General features: G+C 40.2%; 1 protein-coding gene across 1 annotated transcript in view; it reads right to left on the reverse strand.

Moving 5' to 3' along the window:
* The window catches only part of STK32A (serine/threonine kinase 32A), a 129454-nt gene that overhangs the window by 75124 nt on the left and 27297 nt on the right, over positions 1-27033 (reverse strand). The window contains exons 3-4 of the mRNA XM_056124593.1: positions 19123-19178; positions 17603-17754 (exon numbers count right to left, since the gene is read on the reverse strand). Of these exons, the coding sequence (XP_055980568.1) occupies positions 17603-17754; positions 19123-19178 (208 nt within the window). The remainder of the gene's footprint in view (positions 1-17602; positions 17755-19122; positions 19179-27033) is intronic.

The following is a 27033-nucleotide window of genomic DNA, read 5'->3' on the forward strand; positions in this document are numbered from 1 at the left end:
CATGAAATATTTTACATAACTTGAATCTAAGCATTACTGTTTATAGAATTTATGTTTATTTGGGGAATAAGTAAATCAATGGGTACACCATATACATTCATTCTATTCATTGGTGATTAGTTAACCAAGAAAAATTTAAAAAGAAAAATGATAGAATCACCATGAATTACAAAGTTACTCATAATTGGATTTCAGGCATACAACGTTCAAACACCAATCCTATTATATGGTTTTATTTTAATTCATCTGTCATGATTATTTATTTCTTAATGGACTGCTCCAAAATAGTAAGTCTGGTCTCAGTGCCTAGGAGATGCATGACAAACTGTGAAAGAGAAGAAAAGATTTGAGAGACCACACCCCATTGTGATCTACTTCAAGATGTTTTCAGGAACTGTGAGGGATTTTCCCTTCTTCTAGTGCTCTTTCTGAAGCTAGTCAAACAATCAAGTTTACATTTATATGGATAATCCACATATTTTTATCACGGGCTAAGAAATGGGATGAATAGGGAGGGCCAAGGAGCAAGGAAGGAGTTGCACATGAAGAGCACAAGCCTGATGAACAGCAGATGCTCTGTCACTAGAGATTTGGCCCTGCCTTTCCAACAGCTGTCTCTTAACTGATAGAAAAGATAAATCTGTAAAAATAATACCTTGGGGGACTTGGAGAGATTATATAGTGGGCATTTGCCTAGCGTGTGGATAAACTGGGTTTGATTCCTGGCACTCTATATGGGTCCCCGAGCCCACAAGGGCATTCAGCCTCCTGAGTGCAGAGTCAGGACTATCCCTGAGTACTGCCAGGTGTGGCCACTCCCAATGTCAGTTCTTCTAGGTGGTGAAGAGACTGGGTGAGGATATGGATCTGGGGGAAGGTCTGTTCTGAGTCTCTCAGCGAGACCTGCCTGGCCTTCATATTTGACCTTCACCTTTGCAGTCGGTGGGTCAGCTCTCAGTGTGTCTGCTTGGAGCTCTCCAGTTCATCTACATATAAATGACAGACATTGAAAATGTAAGTCATGCTTATCAAGACTCATAACTTCCTTACCATGATCTAGATATCTTTGGACCCTTTAAGTTTCAGACATCATCGTGATGCTTTTTTCCTTTCACATATCAGCCTGCAGTTCTGCCCATTCAGCCTTACAAGTTGGTTCTCTGGTGTGACCTGCATCTGCCCTGATGATATTGCCCAGTACTTGCTTATTCTTTCTTCCTCAACTCCTCTTGATCCAGTGGTGCCTTGCAGAGACATTCCTCCATCCCCATCAAGTTCCCCTGCACTATAACAATGTTTTCTGATATATGACATTATAATATGTTGTAGTCACAGAATTTACTATGATTTGAAAATATTTCCCTGTGCACTTATGGATGAACTGTTTTCCTTCCTTCCAGGCCATGAGTATAGATGTCTGCCTTAACTCTCCCTTCCCTTCTCATACCTATATCCTACCTAAACTGTACACTCCACAGGCACCTCATAAAACAATAAAGGAATTACTGAAAAGGTTATAAGCAAGGTTAAAGCACACAGCAGTCTGGGGTCGGTCTGATATAAACCCCCTGGATTCTACTTTTAGAAATTAGCATGGCACAAGGGAAATTAAAAGATGCTGCTCAAATGCCTAGCCCTTGAAAGGAACCCTGTGATACATCTGAATCTGAATACTGAAAGAGATCTGAAATATCCATCTCCCCACCCATCCCCACCCCCCGCACACACACACATACATACACTTTGGGCAGGAGAGATAGTACAGTGGGTATGCATTATTTACCTTGCACGGGACTAGCCTGGATTTAATTCCCGGCATCTAATATGTTCCCCCAAGACCTGCCAGGAGTGATCCCTGAGTAGAGGCAGAGTGAGCCTGAGCACAATTGGCTGTACCACATCCCCCCCCCCCCAATTTTTTTTTAAGAAATAAAATATCTTTCACTGCAGCCAGCTTTTTTAGATTCTGGCTCATAATCAATGAGTAATGGGTGCTGCAGTCAGTTTCATTGGTTATGACAAGCAATTTCATTAAAGAAATAAAATAATGGAATAACAGAATAAATGTTATTAAACATCATGCTTAATGTTGTTTATGAAAGTTTTGTTCTTGTGGATATAATGTGTGTCAGTATGAATCTATCTATTGTATTGTTGGAGAAGGTATATTTCTTCCTATGAGTTGGAGTCCATAAAGCTTGAAAACCCTGGGGCAAGAGGGCATAGCAGCCCATGGTAGAGCTCCTTGGCAAAGTCCCCACTCACAGTCTACCTGAGCAAGGCTCAGCTCACACATCACCACTTATCATAGCAAGGGAAAAGAAAGAAAGGTATCGGACTTCACACTAGCTTTAGTGAAAAAGACATGGATTCATTCACCAGAGATGAAATCAATAAATTAAAACATGCTCTTCATGAAAACCCAGAGGCTTCAGACCTGGGTTTAAATATATGTGAATCCCAGCATAGCAGGGCCCAAGCAACTCTGCATCCTCAGACTCTAGTGTTGAACCATCCAGCACGAATATCACTGAGACTAGCCCTGAAACATCTGAGCATTGTTTACAAGGCCCAAAATGAAATGAATGGATATTACATGTGAACAAGTTTCTTTTTATTTTTTTTTAATAATATCTTTATTTATTTTGGTGGGGGGGAGTCACACCTGGCGATGCTCAGGAGTTACTCCTGGCTCTGCACTCAGGAATTACTCCTGGCAGTGCTTGGGGACCATATGGGATGCCAGGGATTGAAACCAGGTCAGCTGCATGCAAGGCAAAAGCCCTACCTGCTGTACTATCACTATGGCCCCCATTATACCATATTTTTAGTTGATTTTTGTTTGAGAGTCATATCCAGAAGTGCTCAGGGCTTACTTCTGTTTCTGTGCTCAGGGATCACTCTTGGCAGGACTTGAGGGATCATTTGGGGTTCTGTGGATTAAAACCCAGGTCAGTCACATGCAAGGCATAAACCATACCTGCTGTATTGGTTCCTGTTATCCCCATTTTCACTCATCATAAAAATGCAGGTTAAATCCTCAAAAATTAGCTCACCAAAATTCATCAGCATATTTAAAAATTATACATGATGCCCAAATGGAATTAAAATAGAAAATAGAAAAATAAAATTGAATTTCAAACTAATTTTTATATTTTATAATATAAAATATATGTCTTTTATAGGAGAAAACATCTGATCATATCAGTAGACAATAAAAATCCATTTGACAAAATTGTAACATTTATGATGGTCTAATTAACATTATATCAACACTGCTGTTGATAATATGCTTAAGAAGAAAAAACATTTCTTCAATCTGTAAGGGTACTTATGGTGAAATCAACTGTGAGCATCATGTTTAATGAGGATAAACATAACACTTTCCCTTCAAGATCAGAAATTCAAGTACAGAAATTCAACTCCTTCCTATTCCTATTCAAAATAGTACTAAAAGTTCTAGCTAGTCTAATTAGCAAAAAATATTTTTAAAATATCCATATTGGAAAGTAAGAAACAAAGCTGCTTTTAATCACAAACATAGTTTGACATAGGCAAAGGCAAAAAGAACTCAATTATCAGGACTCAAGAGAGCAAGATATCAGGATATAAGGTAATATACAAAACTCAACTGAATTTTTTCACAGGCAATGAACAATGTGAAAATAAATTCCCAAAAGGCTTTTGAGAAAGGGAGGCACACCCAGCAGTGCTCCTAGTTCTGTGCTTAGGAATCACTCCTGGCAGGTTCAGGGGACCCTATGGGGTGCTGGAGATGGAATCTGGGTCAGGTTTGTGCAAGGAAAATACCCTACCCTCTATACAATTGCTCCCAAAGGGTTTTTTGTTTTTGCATAAATTCACAAGCATCTCCCAAAATGCTTAGGGGATATGAAAAACAAAATGCAAAACAACTAAAGAGTAAGCGCAATAATTTTAAAGAAGAAAATAGTTTTTCCACGGCCCAATTTCTGAATCAGGACAGTGTGGAATTAATTTAAGGACAGATTTATCTATGGAAGAAACAGAATTTGAATAACAATTAAATGTTTGTTGTCAGTTGATTTTAGACAAAGATGCTGGGCCAATTAGGTACTCAAATTTCAAAAAAGATAAATTTAGTGCCCATACTCCATACAACCATAATCCCAAATAGGTTAGTGACATAAATGTAAGGCCATAATTGATGTGTGTTGCACCTACTTAGAAACATTATTAAAAACCACTGAATTGTATACTTGAAATGAGAGAATTTTATGATGTGTAAAATGTTCCTCAATAAAGTTAAGAAAAAGAAGTTCATAGGCTATAGATATGATTTGTATATAGAAGGCCTGTGTTTGATCCCAGCCTGGTCCTTTGAGCACTGCCTGCAGCAACCCCTGAACCCATCTGGAAATACCTTCTCCTCCTCCAAAAAATTTATGGTGTAGAGAGGCTAAAAGTTTGCTCACTATTAGGAAATCATGGAAACTAGGCTGCGTCTAAAATTGCATGGCATGCTGTGTGTACAATGACCATCAAAGTTCACAAGACAAAAAAGCAGCAGGAGTTTATAATGAAGTCCCTGTGGGAACAGGGTAAATATTTCTGTGCCCTTTAAATAAATTCTCAGAATTCAATTTGCATGCCTCCTGGTTAGTCTCTGTATCATGGTGGGACATTTCTGATCATCAGTCACGACGCTCCTGACAAGAAGCAGAATTTTTTTTATTAAAAAATTTTTTTTAATAGTGAGACATCATGAGGTACAGTTGCAGACTTACACATTTTTGTGAAGAAGCAGAATTTTTTAAAACCTAATCTCCCATGTACTAAATTGATCAAATAACTAATCTGTGTTTTCCAGACTCTGAACAGGGAGAATTCACAGGAGATGTTACACAGTTTAGGAAAAGCAGCAGTCCTTGTGGGGAAAAAAAAAAATCCCAAAGGAATGGGTGAAAAGGAAGTTTTTAAATTTTAATTTTAAATCTTTCTTTTGAGAAAAGACTGATCCCATTTCTCTTTTCATGATTCTGTAGTAGTTTTCTGAAATGTATCTAGTCTAAAATCTGTTAAAACATGAAAGCAAATGAAGGTTATTTTACCTAATTAGTGTGTGTGTGTGTGTGTGTGTGTGTGTGTGTGTGTGTGTGTGTTATCTAAAATGCCACCTCATAACAAGCTAAGAGAAGTTTAACAGTTATTTTCTGTGACTTCGACCCCTTTCTTTACTGGAAAGAGAACACTTTCATCAAAGCTAGACAAGACCTGCTGCTGGAAATGGACACTCGCACATGTTCTGGGTCAAGGGCAATTGGGTGACATTTGAGGACAACTTGCAAATTGTCTCTTTTGAAAAACACACAGCTTTTGACTTTGTCATTTCACTTCTAGAAATTTGTACAATGGACACATTTGAAAAATGAGAGCATCATGTATCTATAAAAATAGAAATTACATGATATAAAAACAATTTGCATGCCCATAATTACGAGTTAATTGTTAGAAAATTGTGCTGACAAAACAGAGCAAATTTTTTGTTTGGGGGATTTTTGTGTTGACAAAATACAGCAAATTTGTTTGTTTGTTTTGGGGCTTTTTGTTTTCTGGCCAAACCCAACTGTACTTAGGGCTTACTCCGGGCTTTGCATTCAGGGATTACTCCTGGTGGTGCTCAGGGGAATGGAGTACTAGGGATTGAACCTAGGTTAGCTGTGTGAAAAACAAACCCTCTACTTGCACAATATTTTTTAAAATAAGGTAGATCTGTACACTGTTAAGAAATAATTCCAAGATATTTATGCATTGAATGTTTAAGCTATACTTATACATTGTATTATTTAGATGAAAATAAAATTCCCATAGAATTTTCAAGAACAGGACATAGATTCTCAAAAATAAAATAAATATATACTTCTTATATAAGTATGTTTATGTATGCTTAATGCTTTTCTGAAAATAAGTCTATAAGTTATCAAAATGATAGGATTATAATTTATTTTTACTTATGATTATATGTTTAAATGCCTACTATAACAAACTATTTCCTTTTAGCCTGAAATATCTAATAAATGTTGTCTCATCAAGAAAACTAGCACAGATGAGTCAAAAACTATAAAAATTATCTAGACTATAGCTATCATCAAATACCCAATTTTTTCATTTCTTTAACTCCATGAATTTTGGTAATATAAATGTGTTCAAACAAAGTCCATATAACACTTGTGGTTTATGTGTCCTTTTTTATGTCCTTAAAATGATCTTTACAGCTTCCCTAACCAATTCTTTTTATTCTAGTAACATTTTGCTGAGGAAACCAAGTCATTTTTTTTTCTGTAACATTTTCAGTTTTAATTTCTTTTGTTTTGTTTTGGGGGCACATCTGGTTGAGGATCAGAGATTACACCTGGCTCTGCACTCAGGAATCACTCCTGATGGAGCTCGGGAACCCTATGGGATGCCAGGGATTGAATTCAAGTTTGCTGTGTGCAAGGCAAGTATCTTAGCTGTGGTACTATCTCTCCAACCCCTTTTAATTTTGTTGACTTCACTGATGAATATAGTTCTACATATTGTACAACTATCTGTAGAGCATAAAAATTGGTTGTTAGATTTCAAAGCTATCTTAGATTCAAGATAGATTTATAGCAAAATGAATAGAATAATACTTCACAGGTGGTAGCATAACTTTGATCAGAGTTATATAAAGTGCACCTTTTCATGGTATTATCCGGTATAACTCATCTGAATGAACTACATCCAAGAATTCCCTGGGGTTTATGATATTTGATGGGGAGTCCCCAAGCTGTGTGTAGGGGCCTCTGAGTGCCTCTTTAAACTATTTCTGGCTAAGTCAGTAGTGATTCAATGTGAAGGCCTAAGGATATGTTCAGGCCTTGTGATGTTTGGGATTACTTAAGATTACTTGGGCTACCCTCCTCCTTAAAATCTCCCCTTATTTTTTTCAGGTTTATAATTTAAGCTTTTTTATTAGTGTCTATCATCCATTTTGAATTCATTTTGGTATTTGATATAAATTGGAACCCTACTTCATACTTTTAAGTTTGAACGTCTAGTTATCTCCACAGCATTTGTTTGTGGAAAAAACTTCCTCATTGAATTGTCTCGGCACCCTTGTCAAAAGTCATTTGACTAAAAATGTGAGGGCTTATTTTTAGATTCTCAGTTCTGTTCTTTGTCTATATGTCAGTACCCCATGGTCGTGATTACTACAGCTTTGAAGTCATTTTGAAATTGTCAAATTTGATTCCTTCGAATTAATTTTTCTTTTACAAGACCTTTAAAAATGTAATTTCATGAATTATAAATCTTAAATGTTATGAGTTATAAAACATAAATTTTACAATTTCTTTTTTTAAAAATTTTTATTAGTGAAACACCATGAGGTACAGTTGTAGACTTACACATTTTTGTGCTTGGGTTTCAGTTATACAATGATCAAATACCCATCCCTCCACCAGTGCCCATTTTCCACCACCACAGGTCCCAGTATCCCTCCCACCCCCCACTTTCCCCACCCCACCCTGCCTCTATGGCAGGGCATTCCCTTTTGTTTGTCAACTTCTGCAAAGAAGTCAGAAAAGATTCCTTTTCATATGTAGACCTATAGACCAATTTGTGGTAACATTGTTTTTTCCACTTACCAGAGAGGAGACTATAACAGTATCTAGGAATAGGTTTCATTTCCTATATCATCTACATAGTGCTACATTTTTTGCATGGTAGATATTTACTCACCTGATTCCTATTAAGGGCATTCAGATTGATCTCCATCTTTTGCTGTTACTATTATTGTTACAGTGAAAAATCATTATAGATTCTTCTGTGTCTTCTTCTATACTATCCTGACTAATGTTTCTATAGATTTCTAAAATTAAGTCTTAAGACAGTCTGTAAAGATGACAAGTAAAAATATATGTAATTTTTGCTCAGCTCTATGTAAATTTATCTCTAAAAATCTGCAGTATCTTAAAGGTAAGGTAAAGGTAAAGGCCCTCCCGTTGATCGTCGATTTGCTCAAGCGGGCCCAGTAACGTCTCCATTGGAGACTTTGTTGTTACTGTGTCTGGCATATCGAATACGTCACGGGGAGCTTGCCAGGCTCTGCCGTGCGGGCGAGATACTCTCGGTAGCTTGCCGGGCTCTCCGAGAGGGGCAGAGGAATCGAACTCGGGTCGGCCATGTTGGCCGCTTGTAAGGCGAACGCCCTACCCGCTGTGCTATCGCTCCAGCCCCATTAAACATATCTATATAGTCATTTTCTATAGTGTCTTGTATATAGCTTCTAACCCCTTGGAGTTTTATAAATTACACGATATAGGAGTAGAATCTTTATATTATTCATAATAAGCCCCTTTTGGGAGGGTGGGAGGAATTCTGGGAGCATTGGAGGTGGGGAATGGGCACTGGTAGAGGGATGGGTACTCAATCATTGTATAACTGAAACCCAAGCACAAAAATCTGTAAGTCTACAACTGTACCTCATGTTGTTTCACTAATAAAAAAAATAATTAATTTAAAAATTTTAAAAAACAAACAACAAATAAATATCTATGTATCACGGTCTGGTCACGGTCCTCCCATTATTCATCGATTTGCTCGAGCGGGCCCAGTAACATCTCCATCGTGAGACTTGTTGTTACTGTGTTTGGCATATTGAATATGTCACAGGTAGCTTGCCAGGCTTTGCTGTGCGGGCGAGATACTCTAGGTAGCTTGCCAGGCTCTCCGAGAGGGGCAGAGAAATCGAACCCAGCTCGGCCAGGTCGGCTGCAAGCAAGGTGAACACCCTACCGCTGTGCTAAATACCATCTACTCTTATGTACCAAATCAAATACTTCTCTAAAATCAAAACAAATACTTCTTTAAAATCCATAAGCACAGATCATTTAGAATTTATGCAGATTATATTGACAGTACATGAAATGAATCTGAAGAACTATCAAATATTTATAGTAAATGTTCATTAAAACTTTCCTTTTTTGTTTGAAGAATGAACTTTTATGTACATTTAGAAGACAGAAATCTTGGTCTGAGTTCATCTTTCATCTACATTAGTGCTTCGGGCCACACTGCTAAACAGACTATAGATTTTATCCCTCTCTGAGCTTCCACCTCACACAGATATTTCTCTATCACAGAACACTCCAGAAAAACAGGTGTGTGTGCTTGAATTGTAGTATAACCATGAATATTTTTGCCTAAACTCCTATTTGACCAAGCATAACAATTTTGTGATTGTTTATCTCTACATCTGCTGAATCCATCAGTATCCCTGTCATAGAGCTTGGGACATATTACTTAATATACATATTATGTAATACATATTCAACGGCCATTGCAACTAAGTATTATTTGTTTATTTATTTGCTGTAGGTGCTGAGGATAATGGAGTAAATTTTTTAAAAAATGGTTTCTCTCTTCTTGAAACAAGTTTTTCATGAAAGATAAGTGTGTGTATACAAGTGTTTAGTTTTAAGACATGGAATGGGCTATGGAAGACAGCATATTGAACTGTGATAGAGATGCAGAAAAGGTCCCAATTTTCACTGTAAGGTGTTATGGAGGCTCAGAGACAGAACACATATGGTCTCCTGAACCCACCAGGAATGATCCCTGAGCTCAGATCCAGGAGTAAACCCTGAGCATCTCCAGGCAGGTGTGGCCCAACTCCCTACCTCTAAATTAAAATGTCAATTAGTTGATTCTATATCAGAGCCAATGCAGTTTCTTTGCAAGCGGTATCTCATCACTAGAGGATTCTAGACTCTTTCTTCTTAATGGATACTCTTTAACAATGCTACAATGCTAGGCCACCACAAAATTGACTTCTCTCTCTCTCTCTCTCTCTCTCTCTCTCTCTCTCTCTCTTTGATTACTTTAATTGAAGAAACATTGGTTTATATAAGTCCTGGGTGTACAATACACTTTAACAGAGCTTTGAATGCTATGCTCAAGATATGTTAGTTCATTTATACTGACTCTGGAGATGTTATATATGAAGCTTCCAGGGGGAGAATTTGACTATTATTATTTTCTACAAAACACCTCAAGACAGTTACCTCAGAGAATAAGAGATTCAAGTAAATAGGTAAAAGGGAATAACAATATCTTGCTAACCATATGAGAGGGAAAACTGAGAATGATTAAATGAGATGCACACCCATATGGTTTATCAGGGGTCCAGAAAAAAAATTAAGAGAGAATCAAGCAAATTTTGTGCTTCACAAAGCCAAAATGTGGAATATCAACCTATACCCACCTATTGATATATGGATAAAGAAACTGTAATAGTTATACTCAATTGACTACTGGTCTGAAAAAAAATGTGTTATTTGGGGCAAATGGTTAAGTATTAAGGTGATCCTGCCTACTGTATTAATAAGAAAGCACGGTCCAAAGCACGGTTCTCCCATTGTTCATCGATTTGCTCGAGCAGGCCCAGTAACGTCTTCATCATGAGACTTGTTGTTACTGTGTTTGGCATATCGAATACGTAATGGGTAGCTTGTCAGGCTCTGCCGTGCAGGCGAGATATTCTCGGTAATTTGCCGGGCTCTCCAAGAGGGGCGGAGGAATCGAACTCGGGTTGGCCATGTTGGCCGCTTGTAAGGCAAACACCCTACCACTGTGCTATCACTCCAGCCCAGTAATAAAAAAGTGAAAGACAATTATCAAATTATTTTACTCATGTATATAATATTAATAACCAAAGCAAATAGTGGCAAGATACCACACAACTAACTCTTGTATTCAATTAAACGAAACAAAACCATGATGGTTACCAGAGGGCAGAAAAGAGGAGTGGAAGGAATGAGCTAAAAAGATCTTTTCATTATAGGATGGAGCTGAAATTTTGATAATGGGTGCAGTGAGTTCTATAAACATAGAGTTGTTTTGTTGTTTAGAGCACTTTTGAAACTACATGTATTGCTAAATAAGGAAACTAATTTTTTCTTTCATTTTTGTTTGTTTTGGAGCCTTGTCCTGTGGTGCTCAAGGTTTACTTTTGGCTCCGTGCTCGAAATCACTCCTTGCAGCATTTGGGGGACTGCGTGTGATGCAGTAATTTGAACCAGGGGTTGGCCACATCTGAGGCAGGAGCTCCAATCCCTAGACTATCTCTTTGAACCCTAAAAAATCCATTTTAAAAAGAGAAATAAGAAGTATCAGTTATCTTAAAGAATAATTTCACATTTGGGTAATTTCCATAAGTCTCTTCTAAGAATCCACTTCTTGATTCTAATTCCTAAATTATATACTATTCAACTTCTCAGATTTTATTGTAGTGAAGATATTTGGCACTTAATTATACTCCAATCCTTCTAAAACGCACCTTTCTGGTTTAAAAGCGCAACCAACCGAATTAGCAGCTATTAAGTGCAACCTAGGAAGAAAAATCCAAACTATACTGACTGATGAAATATGTAACCACAAGTCTCAAATAGACAGGAGATCTTGTTCTAATTGCCTGTTAACTTTACACTTCTATTCACCTAGTTTCTCTTTCCTCAAAATTTTTCTGTTATACCCTCTCCTTACACTCCATGGACATCCTCATCTATTTTAGAGGCAGTGTCACAGAACTATTTTATCTGTTTAAAGATACACCAATTTACAAGTATATAAACTTCCACACTCTGTCTTCTCTCCTCTGCTTTCAAGGGCAGCCCATTTCCCTGTGCCCTGGATCATACGCTTTCTCCAGATCAGAACCTCTCTGGTAATCTTCCCCTTTGTATACAACATTGTCAATTCCATTCAGATTCTTTTGCATTCAAAGCATTTGTTTATGAAAAACTTTACAAAAACCTTCACTGCCACTGTCCTCCTGTTGTTCATCAATTTGCTCCAGCGGGGGGGCCCCGTAACATTGTGAGACTTGTGTTTGACATATTGAATATGTCAATATGTCACGGGTAGCTTGCCAGGCTTTGCCCTGAGGCCCTCAGAGAGGGGTAGAATCGAACTCCGGTCGGCCAAGTTGGCCGCGTGCAAGGCAAACGCCCCACCCGCTGTGCTGTCACTCCAGCTACTGAGAGTGTCTCGCCCTCAAGTCAAAGTCTGGCAAGCTACCCGTGATGTATTCAATATGCCAAAAACAGTAACAAGTCTCACAATTTGTTGTGAGACGTTACTGGTGCCCACTCAAGCAAATAAAAACCTTATAATAAATATAAATTAAAATAGCATATAAACATGAAGATAAAGTAAGTATAATACTAATAGTAAATACTATTTTACTAATAGTAAAATGCATACAGTATGTTGTGTTATATGCAAAAGAGTAACTAAACATGATCAACTATAGTTTTTTTTAAGGTAAGGTAAGAGTTTTTTCAAGATTTGCACAGAGGAGAGACAGTACAGAAATGAGTTCGTACCTGCACACCCCATATGATTCCCTTAGCACCACCAACGATGATTCCATCACAGGTGTGGCCCAGAAACCAAAGGAAAAATAAGATTTGCCACAAGATATCTCCCAGCATTTCTGGGGTGACCTGGTTTTATTTTTTTAAGTGATAGATACTTAACAAACACATCTGCCTTATGATGTTGTATTTTCGTGAAAGACAAACAAAATAAAGTGTGTTTCCTTTCCTCTTTCACAAGGGAGTCTCACAAGAAGTTGTAGGGAGGCCAGAGGGATATTACAGTGGGTAGGGCTCTTGCCTTGACGGGGGCTGACGGCGGTTGACGAGGGTTTGATACCCAGCCCTGCATCAGGTCCTCTAAGCAATGTCAGTAATGAATCTAGAGCACAGAGGCAGAAGGAAGCCCTGAACAGAGCCGGGGGTGGCCGCCAAACAAAACCACCCAAAACAAGAAGTCTCAGAGGACAGTGAAGAGGACCCGGGCAAAACAGGAACTTAAAGTCAGGATTCCTGAGTTCTGCTAGCTGCGAAGTGAGATGACATTTCCGAGCCCCAGAGTCGAAACTGGGTAGCCAGGATGACTGGGGTGACTGGGGTGATTAGGGTGGAGCTCTGAAGGGTCCTCGCAACTCTGAGACTCCTGAGCACTTAGACACGAGGCTGCTGCGAGGGCCTCAGCTCTCGGGGGGAGTTGAGTCCCGCCTTCTGACAGGATTCCCCCCTTTTCATGCTCAGTGCAGGTGGTCCTTTCCACTTCAAAGACAGACAATCGCGCCTCCTAATTTCCTGCAGCCATATGCGGACCCTTTGTGTTGGCGGGAACAGGCGCCCGGTGCGGGAGGGCGCGGGCGCGGTGTGCAGCTGCAGGCTGCAGCTCAATTAACAAAGGCCACCTGGGGAGCCGGCAGTGATGGGCAGCACCGGGGGCCTATTTGTTTGCAGGCTGCGGGTTGCCAGGGCTTTGTTAGCAGCCCTGGGGAGCAGGGAAATTTTATTTGCTTTTTCTGGATGCCTGCCCTGTCTGGCAGCCTTCACTTTAAAATGTGGCCTACATCTGACGGCTCTGTTCCTGAGTGGGGCCAGGACCTGCGCCCCCCCTCCCCCCCAGGGAACGAATGTTAATTCAGGATATCCTTCTACCCTGAACACGCGGCGGCCCCCCCCCCCCCCCCCCACACACACACACACATCGAACTTCCTTCCCAGAGGCCCCTGGCACACACAGCCCTCCTTCTCCGGCTTCCTTCCTGCAATCCCCCCCACCCCTTTTTGGATTCCTGGGCTTGAGCTCACTGTGGGTCTCCTACTGTAGTTCACGGTGTTGTCAGGCAGATGAGGGGCTCTACATCACCTTACTGCTCCCTACCATTCAGGGGCTTTATAGAGCTGCCCATCTAGCAAATAAACAGCATAAGATGCCCATGTAAATTAGAAAGTCGATTGGATATTGAATGTGTTCAAACACACACACACACACACACACACACACACACACACACACACACACACACAAATTCATGTCCCAGGTAATAGTTGAGATCTACACAGAAAATAACTGGTGATTTATCTGAAATTCAGATTTAACTATGGGATACTGTATTTCACCTGGAAAGTCTCCCTATGTGATGTTAGGTAAAGGTAAGGTAAAGGCCCTCCCGTTGTTCGTGGATTTGCTCGAGCGGGCCCAGTAACGTCTCCATTGGAGACTTTGTTGTTACTGTGTCTGGCATATCGAATACTCTCGGTAGCTTGCCGGGCTCTCCGAGAGGGGCGGAGGGAATTGAACTCGGGTCGGCCATGTTGGCTGCGTGCAAGGCAAACGCCCTACCGCTGTGTTATCGCTCCAAATATCAATGTCATGGGCCCAGTGCATAATCAAAACCAGAACACTTGTTGTTTTGCTTTACTTGGAGGCCATAGCCAGCTGTGCTCAGGGTCTGCTTCTTGTTCTGTGTTCCGAGCTCATTTCTGGCAGTGCTTAGGAGACCATTTAGTGCTGGGGACTGAACCCAAGCCTTTTGTAGGCAGAGCGTGTGTCAGCCCTTTACGTTATCTCTCCAGGTGCCCAAATGCAACCATTTTACAAGAAAGTAACACAGCAACATGGTAGGATGGTTGTTGCAAGGTGATATGATAGAATTATTGGAACACTTTTATTTTTTAATGTGATTTTTTTTTGTTTTTGAAATTGCAATGAGCGGAAAAATCTTTTATATCTCAAATATTATGTGTATATCCATATCTACAATCCACACATACATATGTTAATATTAATGCAAAACAATTTGTTTTCCCTCAGTCTGAAAACTAGAATTTTCCTAACACATCCCCGGCAGGCAGAACCATTGTGAGCACTGCTGAGAGGATTCCTAAAAGCAATGTCAAGGGCTAGCCAGAGTTCCAGGAGCGTGGAGGAGGCAAAGGGAATGGTAGCACAAATACTGATGCTATGTCATGTTTCTTAAGGAATCAGCTCCTGGAATAGTGAGGCTAGAAAGATGCATGGAATCCAGGACACAAAACCTTGATTAAATGATATAGAATGCAGGCTGAGAGAGAGTCTAGCAGTTTAGGTACTTGCCTTGCATGCAGCCAACTCACTACATAAGGTCTCCTCCTAAGCAGTGTCAGGAGTGATCCCAGAGGACAGAGCCAGAGACTGTTTTGATTTGTTGAATAAGGGAAGAAAACAAAATGAAACCAACATACTTTTATACAGAATGAGTTGAAGGCCCCTAACTTTCTGCACACACACATGCATGCACTCACACACACTTTCATGTGGCTCTTGACTAGGTGTGACTATTTGACTAAATTTGCTTTCAAAAGCCACTCTGACCCCTTAGCCATGGGTAAGCTCAAGATGCTCCATCTCATAAAGCAGGGAAGAGAAAATGCCACTTTGAAGACATTTCCAATATGTTGAACACTGGACAGAGTACATTCCTATGTCACCCATAAAATACTCTCGTTACATATATTAACTTCTTTTTATGAAAATGTGATTTAATAATGACAAAATTATATTCAGTCACACTTCAAGAAGCATTGTAAGATACTCGCTAGTTATGGGCAGAGTCATTTACATTTTATGATGCTATATTCCTTTATGGGAAGGAATAAATCTGCTTTTTGAAGATTGAAATCTCAAGGGTTGGATGACAAGGCTTTCTATTCTACCTTTAGGAACTGTCTCTCTGGATAATTTCCAGTTTGGGATGTGGTGCTAAACTTATTGGAAGGAGGGTCTCTTCCATTTCCTCTCTCAATAGTCATGGTGTTCATTGTTCCACGTTGCAATGCACCATGAGAAAAAAAGGAAGAACAGTGAAAATGCTCCAAAACAGTCTTCCTAAAGCATGCCATTTTAGCGTGCAGATTATTTCAGGCTGGTTTTAGCAGAAGCCTTGGACTTAAGAGAAAATATATCACTATCCTAACTAAAAGAACGAAAATCGAACGTCTTTCCCAGAATTCAGAATTTTACTAGGAATAACAGCAAAGCAAATGGCATTGCAGAGTATCAAGTCTCTGTTGTATGAGTCATTCTCTTCTCATCATGTGAGTGCTCTCCCTGGGACCCCCGGGGCCCCTTTCCCATTCCTTAGCTCAAATATAAACCTTCTCTTATTTCCTTTACCATAGTTAGATTCCTCATTCTCAATGGGGGTTTCTAGGCAAGCTTAATTAATTGCATTTTTCTCCCGCTAATCTGGGTGACATTACTTTATTTTAATTAGTAGAACCTACAGAGGTAGAGAGAAATTTCCCTCTGCCCTCTCCAATAGAAAACACGGTCCATTATCACCAGGTGGGCATGCACAGTGAACAGATCATTTTTTGAAATGACACCAAGTTAGCAATTAGCAAAAGTTTAGCAATGTTGGCCAGCTTTAAGTATCCTAACACCCATGTTCTAAAAAAATGTGGATAGAATTGGAATGAATTTTGCCCACAATATAATGAGAGACAAGCAAGAGAGGGCAAAATACAAAGAACATCATCCTGAAGGATTCCTACTCTTAAGAAGGAAATTAGTTGAACTTTTGAAGAAAGGAAAATATAACTTGAAACAAAGGCTATAAAGTTGTAACACCTGTCATTCTTGGGGCATGGGGAGGCAATTTGATGATTGCTAAGGATGGAAGAAAGAACTGAATTATTTTAACTCTTTCCACAGCAGTCTTTTGAATAGGCTACTTTATGATACGGATTAAATACACTGTCTGAGTCAAAATTAGACTCTACCGTGTTTGAGAAGTGCATAAACCTTAATCGACCTATTTCCAAGTCAAACAGAGCCATCCCCTTTTCAAATGTGGCACAGAGTCTTTGAGCAAATTGTACATTAAGTGAACTGGATTAATTAAAGATGGAGAGAGACAGTTTTTACGCACTGATTCCTCCAGAGGAATGCCCCCTAAACACGCAGAGACACTTCAATTATTTCTCCATTAGTACTCTCTAAATAAAGGCTTCTTTTGCCTTTGATAGTTCTAGGGAACTGCTTGCTATGCATGTTTAAATAATAGTCGCGCTGAATTATGTCTAAGAACTGGATCTTAACATACTGAATGCATTAAAATATGAGGGAAGCACATTTAAAAAAAATCTATGAACAAGAAAAGAGCAGGAAGCAATAGACACTGAGTGCACCATGCCCATTTTCTAAACCTTAGATTGTGACAATGGCATTGAGATCTGATCACAGTCATTTGAAGTCTAGTTGGACCAGCTCTGTTAGAACTATTTGATCTTTTTCTAAGCCAAGAAGTCTGCTGAAAAGAAACCAGCTTTTTTTGCCCATCATGTTAAGGAAAAAGCACACTGTACCAGTTCTAACGGTCAACCTCAAGTCAGTCAGTAATGCATGTACTTAATGAGACCCACAGCTCTAACCCACAATTCATGGGGAGGCTCTGAAAATCACCTGAACTCAGTTCTTAGCAGCCTATTTCATTACAGTGCTTGAAAACTAATTGACATTTAGAACCAGTGGAACTGTGACAATGCCAAAATAGTATTTATGGGTGACAAGAAAACAAAACAATTTTTGTTGTTGTTGTTATAAAGTCCCAGAAATGAAAGAGAACAAAAGCCCTGAAGGAAGTCCCTACTGGGGATTTTGTATACACTCGCCTAGAAGTTGTGTACTTACATAATAGCATTGGGGTGATTCATTTTGCATTCATAGATGCATTAGAACCCGGACCACTTACCACAAATTAACCAGGAAAGGATGCTCCAATCCCTGCATGATCTGCAGTTCTTTGAAGACATTTCTCACTTCGTTTCGCTCAACACACTTCTGTTTGTTCATGTACTTCATGGCATACATTTTCTTGGTATCATTCTTCTGAACAATGCAGACCTAATGCAAAACAGAATGGGAAAGTGATCAGGGATACCACAGACCAAGAAATAAGACACAGAACAAAGCTTATGTTTTCACATGGCTTTGGGTGCCTGATCATTCATAAATTCTTTAAGGTTAAAGTGCCACTTGGCTCTGAATATAGGGTGACAATTCATTTCCTTTCCCTACAGAGAGTTGCTTGATTCTCTGCTTTTTCAACCTGCCTTGTTTCTGCTCTTTACAATTTTATTTTGTCTTGACCACATTTTGAAGAAAACATCTCCCTACTGGTCAGGAATATTCACAAAGCAGGTAACATCCTATTCTGCTTCATTGACTGAAATGGGCATAGCTAAGCTATCAAGTTGAACAATACCATGCAAAAGATCTTCTGCTAACCACCTGGGTGATAAAATCAAACAACACTGTAAGCATTGGAGAAATACTGAATGTATTATAAAAAAATAAATTTTTTTAAATGCTCATATAATATCCAACAAAAAAAGACATGAGATGATTTTTTTTAATTCTTTTTGGGCCACTTCCAGTGATGTTCAGGGGTTACTCCTAGCTCTGCACTCAGGAATCACTTACTAGTGGGCTGGGGATTGAACCCAGGTCAGCCACATGCAAGGCAAGCGACCTACCCACTGTACTGTCACTCCAGGTCCCCATCAGATGATTTTTAAAATGCAAGTTCAATAGGAACTCTAAAAATATCATACTGAAAGTGTCTATCAAAAAATTAATAATCAAGATTTGAACCTAGAAATTATTATGAAAAAGTTCACTGTCACTTATCACCCTGTTGTTCATCGATTTGCTTGAGCGGGCCCAGTAACGTCTTCATTGTGAGACTTGTTGTTACTGTTTTTTGGCATATAGAATACGTCATGAGTAGCTTGCCAGGCTTTGCCGTGTGGGCGAGATACTCTCAGTAGCTTGCTGGGCTCTCCAAGAGGGGCGGAGGAATTGAACCCGGGCTGGCCATGTTGACTGCGTGCAAGGCAAATGCCCTACCCACTGTGCTATCACTCCAGCCCATGAAAAAGTTAGGCTAGATAAAGATCTTTTTCATGGTAGTTTTTTTGAAATAAAAACATGGTGCAAACATGGGGGGTTTCTTTACCACCTGAATAGTTTCAAATGCTAGATGAATTCAGCTCGGCTGTAATTTTGAGAACAGGATGTACTCTATATGCAGCTGCCTGCAGTGACTCAGATATCTTCAAACTGTGGGGACAATTTTATAAAATTCACTCTAGACACATCTTTGGATGATCATTTCTGCGATCTTCATTACTCATTATTCTGAACATCTAGGACTCTCTACTCTGAGACACATAGATAACCCTGCTAGTGGTTAATTTGTGTGGTTCTCACCTTCCCAAAACTGCCTTTCCCAATGGCTCGCAAAATTTCAAAGTGGTCAAAGTTGACTGTAAAACAAAAAAGAGGAACATCATGAGTTCATAAGTCATTCTTTAGAAGCTAGGAAAGATTGGACTAAATCCAACTACCTTGCTGAAAACAACAGTTATGCCAGGTAGAATGAATTCAGATAGGATGAATGAGTGACCCTTTGTTTGTCCAATAAATATTATTTTAGCCAATAAATATTTCTTAAGCCAGTAAATATTTCTTAAGCATATGCATTAACCACAGTACTGGGGAGATAATAGATATTGAATCTTTACCTTGATGGATCCTAAAGTTAGAACTCCAGGTGGAGAGTCTTATGAATCAAATAGTCTAAATAAGTGGACAGACACCAGAGTTAAGGAAGAGAAAAGTTAGAGGATTGAAATAGCATTTAACATGGACTTTTCACATTGCCAGTTTGCAAGATCCAAGAGTCATCTCTACATACTGAAAGATCTGTTCCTCTGTATAATCCTCTGCTGAGGATCGACACTTTAAAAATCTTCTTTCCTATAATCTGACTATACTCTCCTTTTGGAACTAAATGATTTTAAGTTTTCCACGTAGGAAACTATTTCCTTAATTTAAGAAGAAGCACAGATATAACTAAATTAGGATTAATATACATCTGAAGTCCACTGAATTGTGCTCTGATATTGAGTGATAATGCACCATTACATTTTAAAACTCCATTTCCTAGAAGTCACAGCAATGTGTTCTTAATTTAGAGGGAGCTGGTCTATTGGATCTGTACTCAGGAAATATTTGGTGAGAATATAATGAAAAGAAACAAGTTAAGATTTTCAGAAGGAAGATCATCTGTAGTTTCTTACCTTGATAGTGAGAAAAGGTCCTATATTGTTTCCTGGTTTTTGAAATAAGATTTTAGTAAACTACCAAATGAGGAATTTTTCAGATGTTATTTAGAGTGTTTTAAATGCGCAGGAAGAAATCACTCTTTTCAAAAGCACTGGTTTTTATTTTTGCCCCTAGATTAATTAGCTTAGTTTCTCAGGGAGGAAGAGCAATAAGGATACCTCTTATGGTGCTTTTAAAACTGAGAGCTATTTGTCCTTCACGCCCTACCGAGGTCACACGTTGCCCCCCATGAGTGGCTCTCTGGCATAGCCATGGCTCCAGAAGCACAAGGACTTAATGCAGAGACCAGCAGCTTGCAGCAGAAAAGTGAATGAACTATGCGTTAATCACAGTACCATGCCTGCCCGGGAGGGAAGGAGTGTCTCTCCCTTCTGCCTTTTTCCCCCGGGCAGCAAGATGGTGGCCTCCTCAGAGCTTTTTGGAAAGCCAGGCATGAGCCGGCGGTGACAGGGCAACTGAAACCTCATGGAAAGGGGGGTGTTCCTGGCTCATCCTTCACGCCCTACCGAGGTCACGAGTTGCCCCCCATGAGTGGCTGTCCAGCACGGCCATGGCTCCAGAGCCACAGAAACCAATCTCGTAATTATCTGGCTCTTACAGAAATACCTCCAGGCTTAATAAGTAAAATATCAGAAATCCAAATCCAGTGTTGGAGTGGATGTGAGGATGTGTTCATTGTTGATGGGAATGCCAACTGGTCCAATCTTTGTGGAGAACAATATGGACATTCCCTGAAAAATGAGAAATTGAGCTTCCATATGATCCAGCAACACAACTTCTGGAAATATATCCCAGAGGCCCAAAAACACACTGTAGAAATGCCATCTGCACTTCTATGTTTATCACAGCATATTTACAGTAGCCGTAATTTAGAATCAACCCATGTGCCCGAGAACAGATGACTGGTTAAAGAAACTGTGGTACATCTACACGATGGAATACTATGCAGCAGTTGGGGAAAAAGGAAGTTATGAAATTCATTTATAAATGGATGGACATGGAGAGTATCATGTTGAGTGAAATGAGTCAGAAGGAGAAGGACAGACATAGAATGATTGCTCTCATTTGCAGAATAAAAAAATATAATATGAGACTAATATAGTAGAGACAAAGGCAAGGAGGATTAGTCTATGGTTGGAAGCCTGCCTCAAATGCTGGGAGAGAAGGTAATTGGGATGGAGAAGGGACCATTATGACAAAGATAATTGGAAATGATCACTCTGGATAGGAACTGAGTGCTGAAAGTAGGTAAAGGAACAAACATGATAACCTCTCATCAGTATATGTGTTGCAGACAATAGTGCCCAGAAGGAGAGGGGGCGGCGGGGAGAGAGAGAGAGAGAGAGTGAGAGAGAAAGTGAAGAGGAGGAGAAGAAGAAGAAGAAGAAGAAGAAGAAGAAGAAGAAGAAGAAGAAGAAGAAGAAGAAGAAAGAAGAAGAAGAAGAAGAAGAAGAAGGAAGAAGAAGAAGAAGAAGAAGAAGAAGAAGAAGAAGAAGAAGAAGAAGAAGAAGAAGAAGAAGAAGAAGAAGAAGAAGAAGAAGAAGAAAGAAGGAACGTGCCTGCTATAAAGCCATAGAGGCAGGCGGCAGGGGATCATAGGCGGTAAGAAATGGACACTAGTGAAGGGAAGGATGTTAGATCATTGTTTGACTGAAACCTGATTATGAACAACTTTGTAATTGTGCACCTCACAGTGACTCAATTAAAATCATTTTTTTTAAAAAGTGGTTACACCTCAGCCCCCGGACCCGCATGCCTGGGTTCCTCTGTCAGTTCTTTCATGCATGAGGCCCATCCGGACGTGTGGAGAGTGGTCCCAGCATGGTCGTGGCTGGCTCTGGAGGTCCTCAGCTGCTGGGGCTCTGCTCGGGACCAGGTGGGGGGGAGAGAAACTCAACCCTCCCCCCTCCAAGGGACCCTGGTGAGGATAGCCAGGCGTGGGGGCAGGAGACTCTGAGGAACCCAGAGGAACCCAGGCATGCGGGTCCCGGGGCTGAGGTCTCCAAGCCTACTCGGATTGGGACTGGGCCTTCTCAACCTAGGCCCCCCATCTTCCAGTAGGTAGGTGTCACACCCACCAGCTGCCTCCAGCGCCAGGTTGGTCCCATCAACGGCCAAGACGCAGAGACTATAAAACCCGGCTCCCGGAAGCGTGCAGCCACACAACATCTTATTATCTTATTTTTCCTTTGGAGAACCTGGCAGGCTACCAAAAGTATCCTGCCCGCATGGCAGAGTTTGGCAAACTTCCCGTGTCGTACTCAATATGCCAAATACCAGTAACAATTATGGGTCTCATTCTCCTAATCCTGAAAGAGCATTGAAATGGCTCTTTTAAAATCTCAGGGCTAGGAAGAAGGAGACGTTACTGGTGCCTGCTCGAGGAAATCGATGAACAACAGGATGATCGTGATCGTGGTTACACCAATTTACGTTCACATCTTAAGGATTTTCAAAGTTGAGGGTCAAGCTACTTTTATAATAACAATTATTTTCTCCTCTCTTAAGTTCCAAATATCTTTATTGCTAGCACAAACCTATCTAATCACGAGAGGTAGCATGTAAATTCTGAATAACCTTGATCTATACTCAAATGACTTGGGATAAAAAACAGATTCTCTGAACCTTCGTTTTCTCATCTGTGAAACAGGATTGACCCTCTCAGTAAGAGAACTCATTTTTCCCAGAAAATACTGATAAAATGGTTTACTCACTTAGCATAATTAGTCAGACTTATCTCTTCAAATTCCTTGTGCTCTGGCTTTCTTTTATTTCCTAAATCATAAAGTCACGAGGGCAAAGATGATATGCCGTTTTTCTCACCCTGGTTTCCCTGGCAACTTCCAAGCTCCTTGTTGAGGTTGCTGAAGACCTAATTCTTTTTATTTCCTGCAGAGTCTAACACAGAGATTTACACAGGTTTGGTTCTGAGTAAATAAATCAAACTGAGCTGCAAGGTAGACTGAACCTCAAACCACAACTCTTTCCCACAAATATGAGCAGTGTGAGCTTTTAGGTTCTAACAAGTGTTTGCAAACTGAGGCAAGACTCAGCCATTACTTACAAAATAAATTTGGCATAAAATTATTTAATGGGATTGAATGGATTAGAAGATATAAAAGATGTTTCAAATGTAGTATTTTGTTTGTTTGTTTGTTTGTTTCTCTGTTTGGGAAGGAGATCAGCAATGCTCAGTATTACTCTCAGTATTGTTCAGAGGCTGTCTGTGGTACTGGAGATCAAACCAAGGTCAGTTGCATGCACCTTAACCCCTGTACTATCTCTCCTGCCCCTCAAAAGTAGTTTGAGTACTACTTCCTTTGAAACTTGTGTTTCTGTTTTACATGTGTATGCAGATGCATAAGCACAAGATCATAACATGATCAGCTTGTATATTTTTTATTTGGGTTATGAAATAACTAGGGAAACTCTATGAAAGCCTTCTCTTAAGTTTCAAACTGACCTAACCAAAGCAATAATTTCTTCATGCTCAGCACGTGAGGCTGAGTGATATGATAAGTACCCTGGAAGCATTATCCAAAAAGGGAGCAGGATTTATTCGCAAGTCTAATATTTTATTATAATCTCTGCACTAGTCCATCTAGTTTGCAACGCTGTGATAACATTTGAATCTCCAAGCTGACAGCAATTCCTAGAGTACTAGCTCTCTGTTACGGTAACCCATATCATAAACTTTTCTCTTTTAGGAGTAATTTTAAGCTTTTTTTTTTTTACTTTTTGGGTCACACCCAGCGATACTCAGGGGTTATTCCTGGCTCTGCACTCAGGAATTACTCCTGGCGGTGATTGGGGGACCATATGAGATGCCTGGGATCGAACCCAGGTTGGCCGCATGCAAGGCAAACGGCCTACCCGCTGTGCTATCGCTTCGGCCCCAGTAATTTTAAGCTTTAATGAAAATGGTAGAGTAAGATATGCCAATTTGCTGATAAATTCTATGAGAAAAACTTTAATTAATTTCAGGTCAGTTGCCCCCAAAAATGACAGGCTGAAAGTCTTAGAGAAAATGGTTTTAATTAGTTTTTATTTCTAGTCAGTCAATGGAAGAACAGACTTCAGTGTAATCCTATCCTGCATAAAGTCACCACTTCCCTGCGAAATAATGTAACCTGCAGAGAAAGTCAGTCACAGATTAAGTGACAGGAAGAAGAACCTCCTATTCTATTTGTGTAGACTCTTCTTAAAAGTCCAACAGTAGCACCACTAGTTAGGTGAATCAAAAAGTTTTCCAAACAGGGCTTAAGCAATAGTACAGTGGATAGGGCATTTGCCTTTCATGCAGACAACTTGGGTTTGATCCCTGCATCCGGTATGGTCCCCTAAGCACAGCCAAGAATAATTTCTGAGTGCAGAGCTAGGAATAACATCTGAGCATCACTGGGTGTGGCCCCAAACAAACAAACAAAAACAAACAAAAATTTCCAATCTCATAAATTTAAACAAAATGAGAGAATTTGGGGGTTTTTCAACAGAAATCAATCAACTATAGGCATATAGAATTTGTCTAAGAGAGTTTGGAAGAGCATACCCACTGTGGCCTTAAAGCTTTGACCACATGTGCAGTATTAGTCAGCAGATTTCGTGCAGTTCACAGAACAGAATAGGCCTGCAACTTGCCGTTGACTGGCTTTGACATTTTTAAAAGGTCATATAAAAAGCAATAAAAATATTCAGCCAAGGCCATCTAAAAATCTAGCATATTTAATAGCTGGACATGTACAAAAATGGTTGTCAGTTCCTGAAAACAAGAGCATAGTCTGTGTGGCTAGGCAACACAAGGGAAGTAAATGCTTGCTCTTAACAATGAATAGCTGTGTAATGATAACAATTTGCTTCTAAGCTCAGTTCTTTCATCTGTAAAATAGGGTTGAAAACATTATGTACCCCACAATAGTCTATAAGAAGATGACATTAGTTAACATGTGCAAAATGCATAATTTATGTACCGGAACTACTTTTACTACTACTCCACCACCATTCTTGGGGAATAATATAAGTTAGGGTGCCCAGCAAATGCCACCTTAATGACAATGCTAACACTTAATGGTGTTAGTAACACTTTATATGGAAGGTTTGTAAGCATTCACAGACCCCAAAATAACCTCGTAAATCACATTAAACTTGAACCTTCTATTCCCAGTGGCATAATGGGGGAAAGTGGTATGTGAAACATGGCACTAGACAGTATGGACGATTCTCAAAAAATTAGAAATTGAGCTCCCATTTGACCCAGCAATACCACTCCTGGGAATATATCCCAGAGAGGCAAAAATGTATAGTCGAAGGGACATCTGCACATGTTTGTTCATTGCAGCACTCTTTACAATAGCCAGAAACTGGAAGAAACCTGAGTGCCCAAGAACAGATGACTGGTTAAAGAAACTTTGGTACATCTACACAATGGAGTACTATGTAGCTCTTAGAAAAGATGAAGTCATGAAATTTACATACAAGTGGTACAATATGGAAAGTATCATGCTAAGCGAAATGAGTCAGAAAGAGAGGGATAGACATAGAAAGATTGCATTCATCTGGGGGATATAAAGTAACAAAGTAAGAGATTAATACCCAAGAATAGCTGAGATCAGCACCAGGAGGATTACTCCATGACTTGGAGGCCAGCCAGGTATCCTAGAGGAAAGGGCAGTTCAGATAGAGAAGGGAGCACCAAATAAAGGATGTTTGGAGGATCCTCCCAGGAGGGGAGATGCATGTCGAAAGTAGACTATGGACTGAACATGTTTGCCACTCAATGCCTCTTTTGCAGACCACAACACCCAAAAGGAGAGAGAGAACACAGGGGATTGCCCTGCCACAGAGACAGGGGGGATGGGGGGATGGGGGTGGGAGGGATATTATCCATGGTGGTGGAAAATGGGCACTGGTGGAGGGATGGGTATCTGATCATTGTATAATTGAAACCAAAGCACAAAAAATTGTAAATCTACAACTTTAAAAAAAAATAAAATACAATAAAGGGCCAAAAAAAAAAAAAAAAAGAAAAATGGCACTAGAAAGCAATATGTGTACATATTAAGAACCTCATGAATGGGCCATGAAGGAGCTTCCAGAGGAACCCAGCCATGCGGGATCTGGGGCTGAGATCTCCAAGCCTGCTCGGATTTGGACTGGGCCTCTTCCACCCAGATCCCCCATCTTCCAGTAGGTAGGCGTTACACCCACCAATTGTCCCCCAGCACTGTGTTACCCCATCAACAGCCAAGACCCAGACACTATAAAACACAGCTCTGGGAAGAGAACAGTGCAGAGTCCTCACTAGGCCCTTTGGAGGGGGGCGGGTTGAGTTTCCTTCCCCACCCTGAGCAGAGCCCCGGCAGCCAAAGACTTCTAGAATCAGCCACAGCCATGCTTAAGACCACTCTCCACACATTTGGACAAGCCTCACGCATGAAGGAACTGGCAGAGGAACCCTTGAATGAGGGACCTGGAACAGAGATTTCCAAGCCTGCTCAGATGGGGACTGGGCCTCCTCCACCAAGAACCCCCATCTTCCAGTAGGTTGGCATTACACCCACCAACTGCCCCCAGAATCATGTTATTCCATCAATGGCCAAGACCCAGAGACTATAAAACCCAGCTCCCAGAAGCTCACAGCTGCGAATGCATCTTATTATCTAGTTCTTACTCTTGGAGGACCCAGCAGGCTACCAAGAGCATCCTGCCCCCATGGCAGAGTCTGGCAAATTCCCTGTGGCATATTCGATATGCCAAAACCCAGTAACAATGATGGGTCTCATTCCCCTGACCCTGAAAGAGCCTAGAATGTGGCACTTTCTAAAATATCAGGGCTAGGACAAAGGAGACATTACTGGTGCCTGCTCAAGGAAATTGATGAACAACAGGATGACAGCGATACAGTGAATGGGCCTACAGTGACTGCCAGTTGTATCAGCCCATCAAAATTTACTTGATTTTTTAAAATGTGGTGAGTCATGGACTCTATTGGAATCA

This window comes from Sorex fumeus, unplaced genomic scaffold, assembly GCF_029834395.1.
Source record: "Sorex fumeus unplaced genomic scaffold, SorFum_2.1 ptg000051l, whole genome shotgun sequence".
In the NCBI taxonomy this organism is placed as follows: Eukaryota; Metazoa; Chordata; class Mammalia; order Eulipotyphla; family Soricidae; genus Sorex; species Sorex fumeus.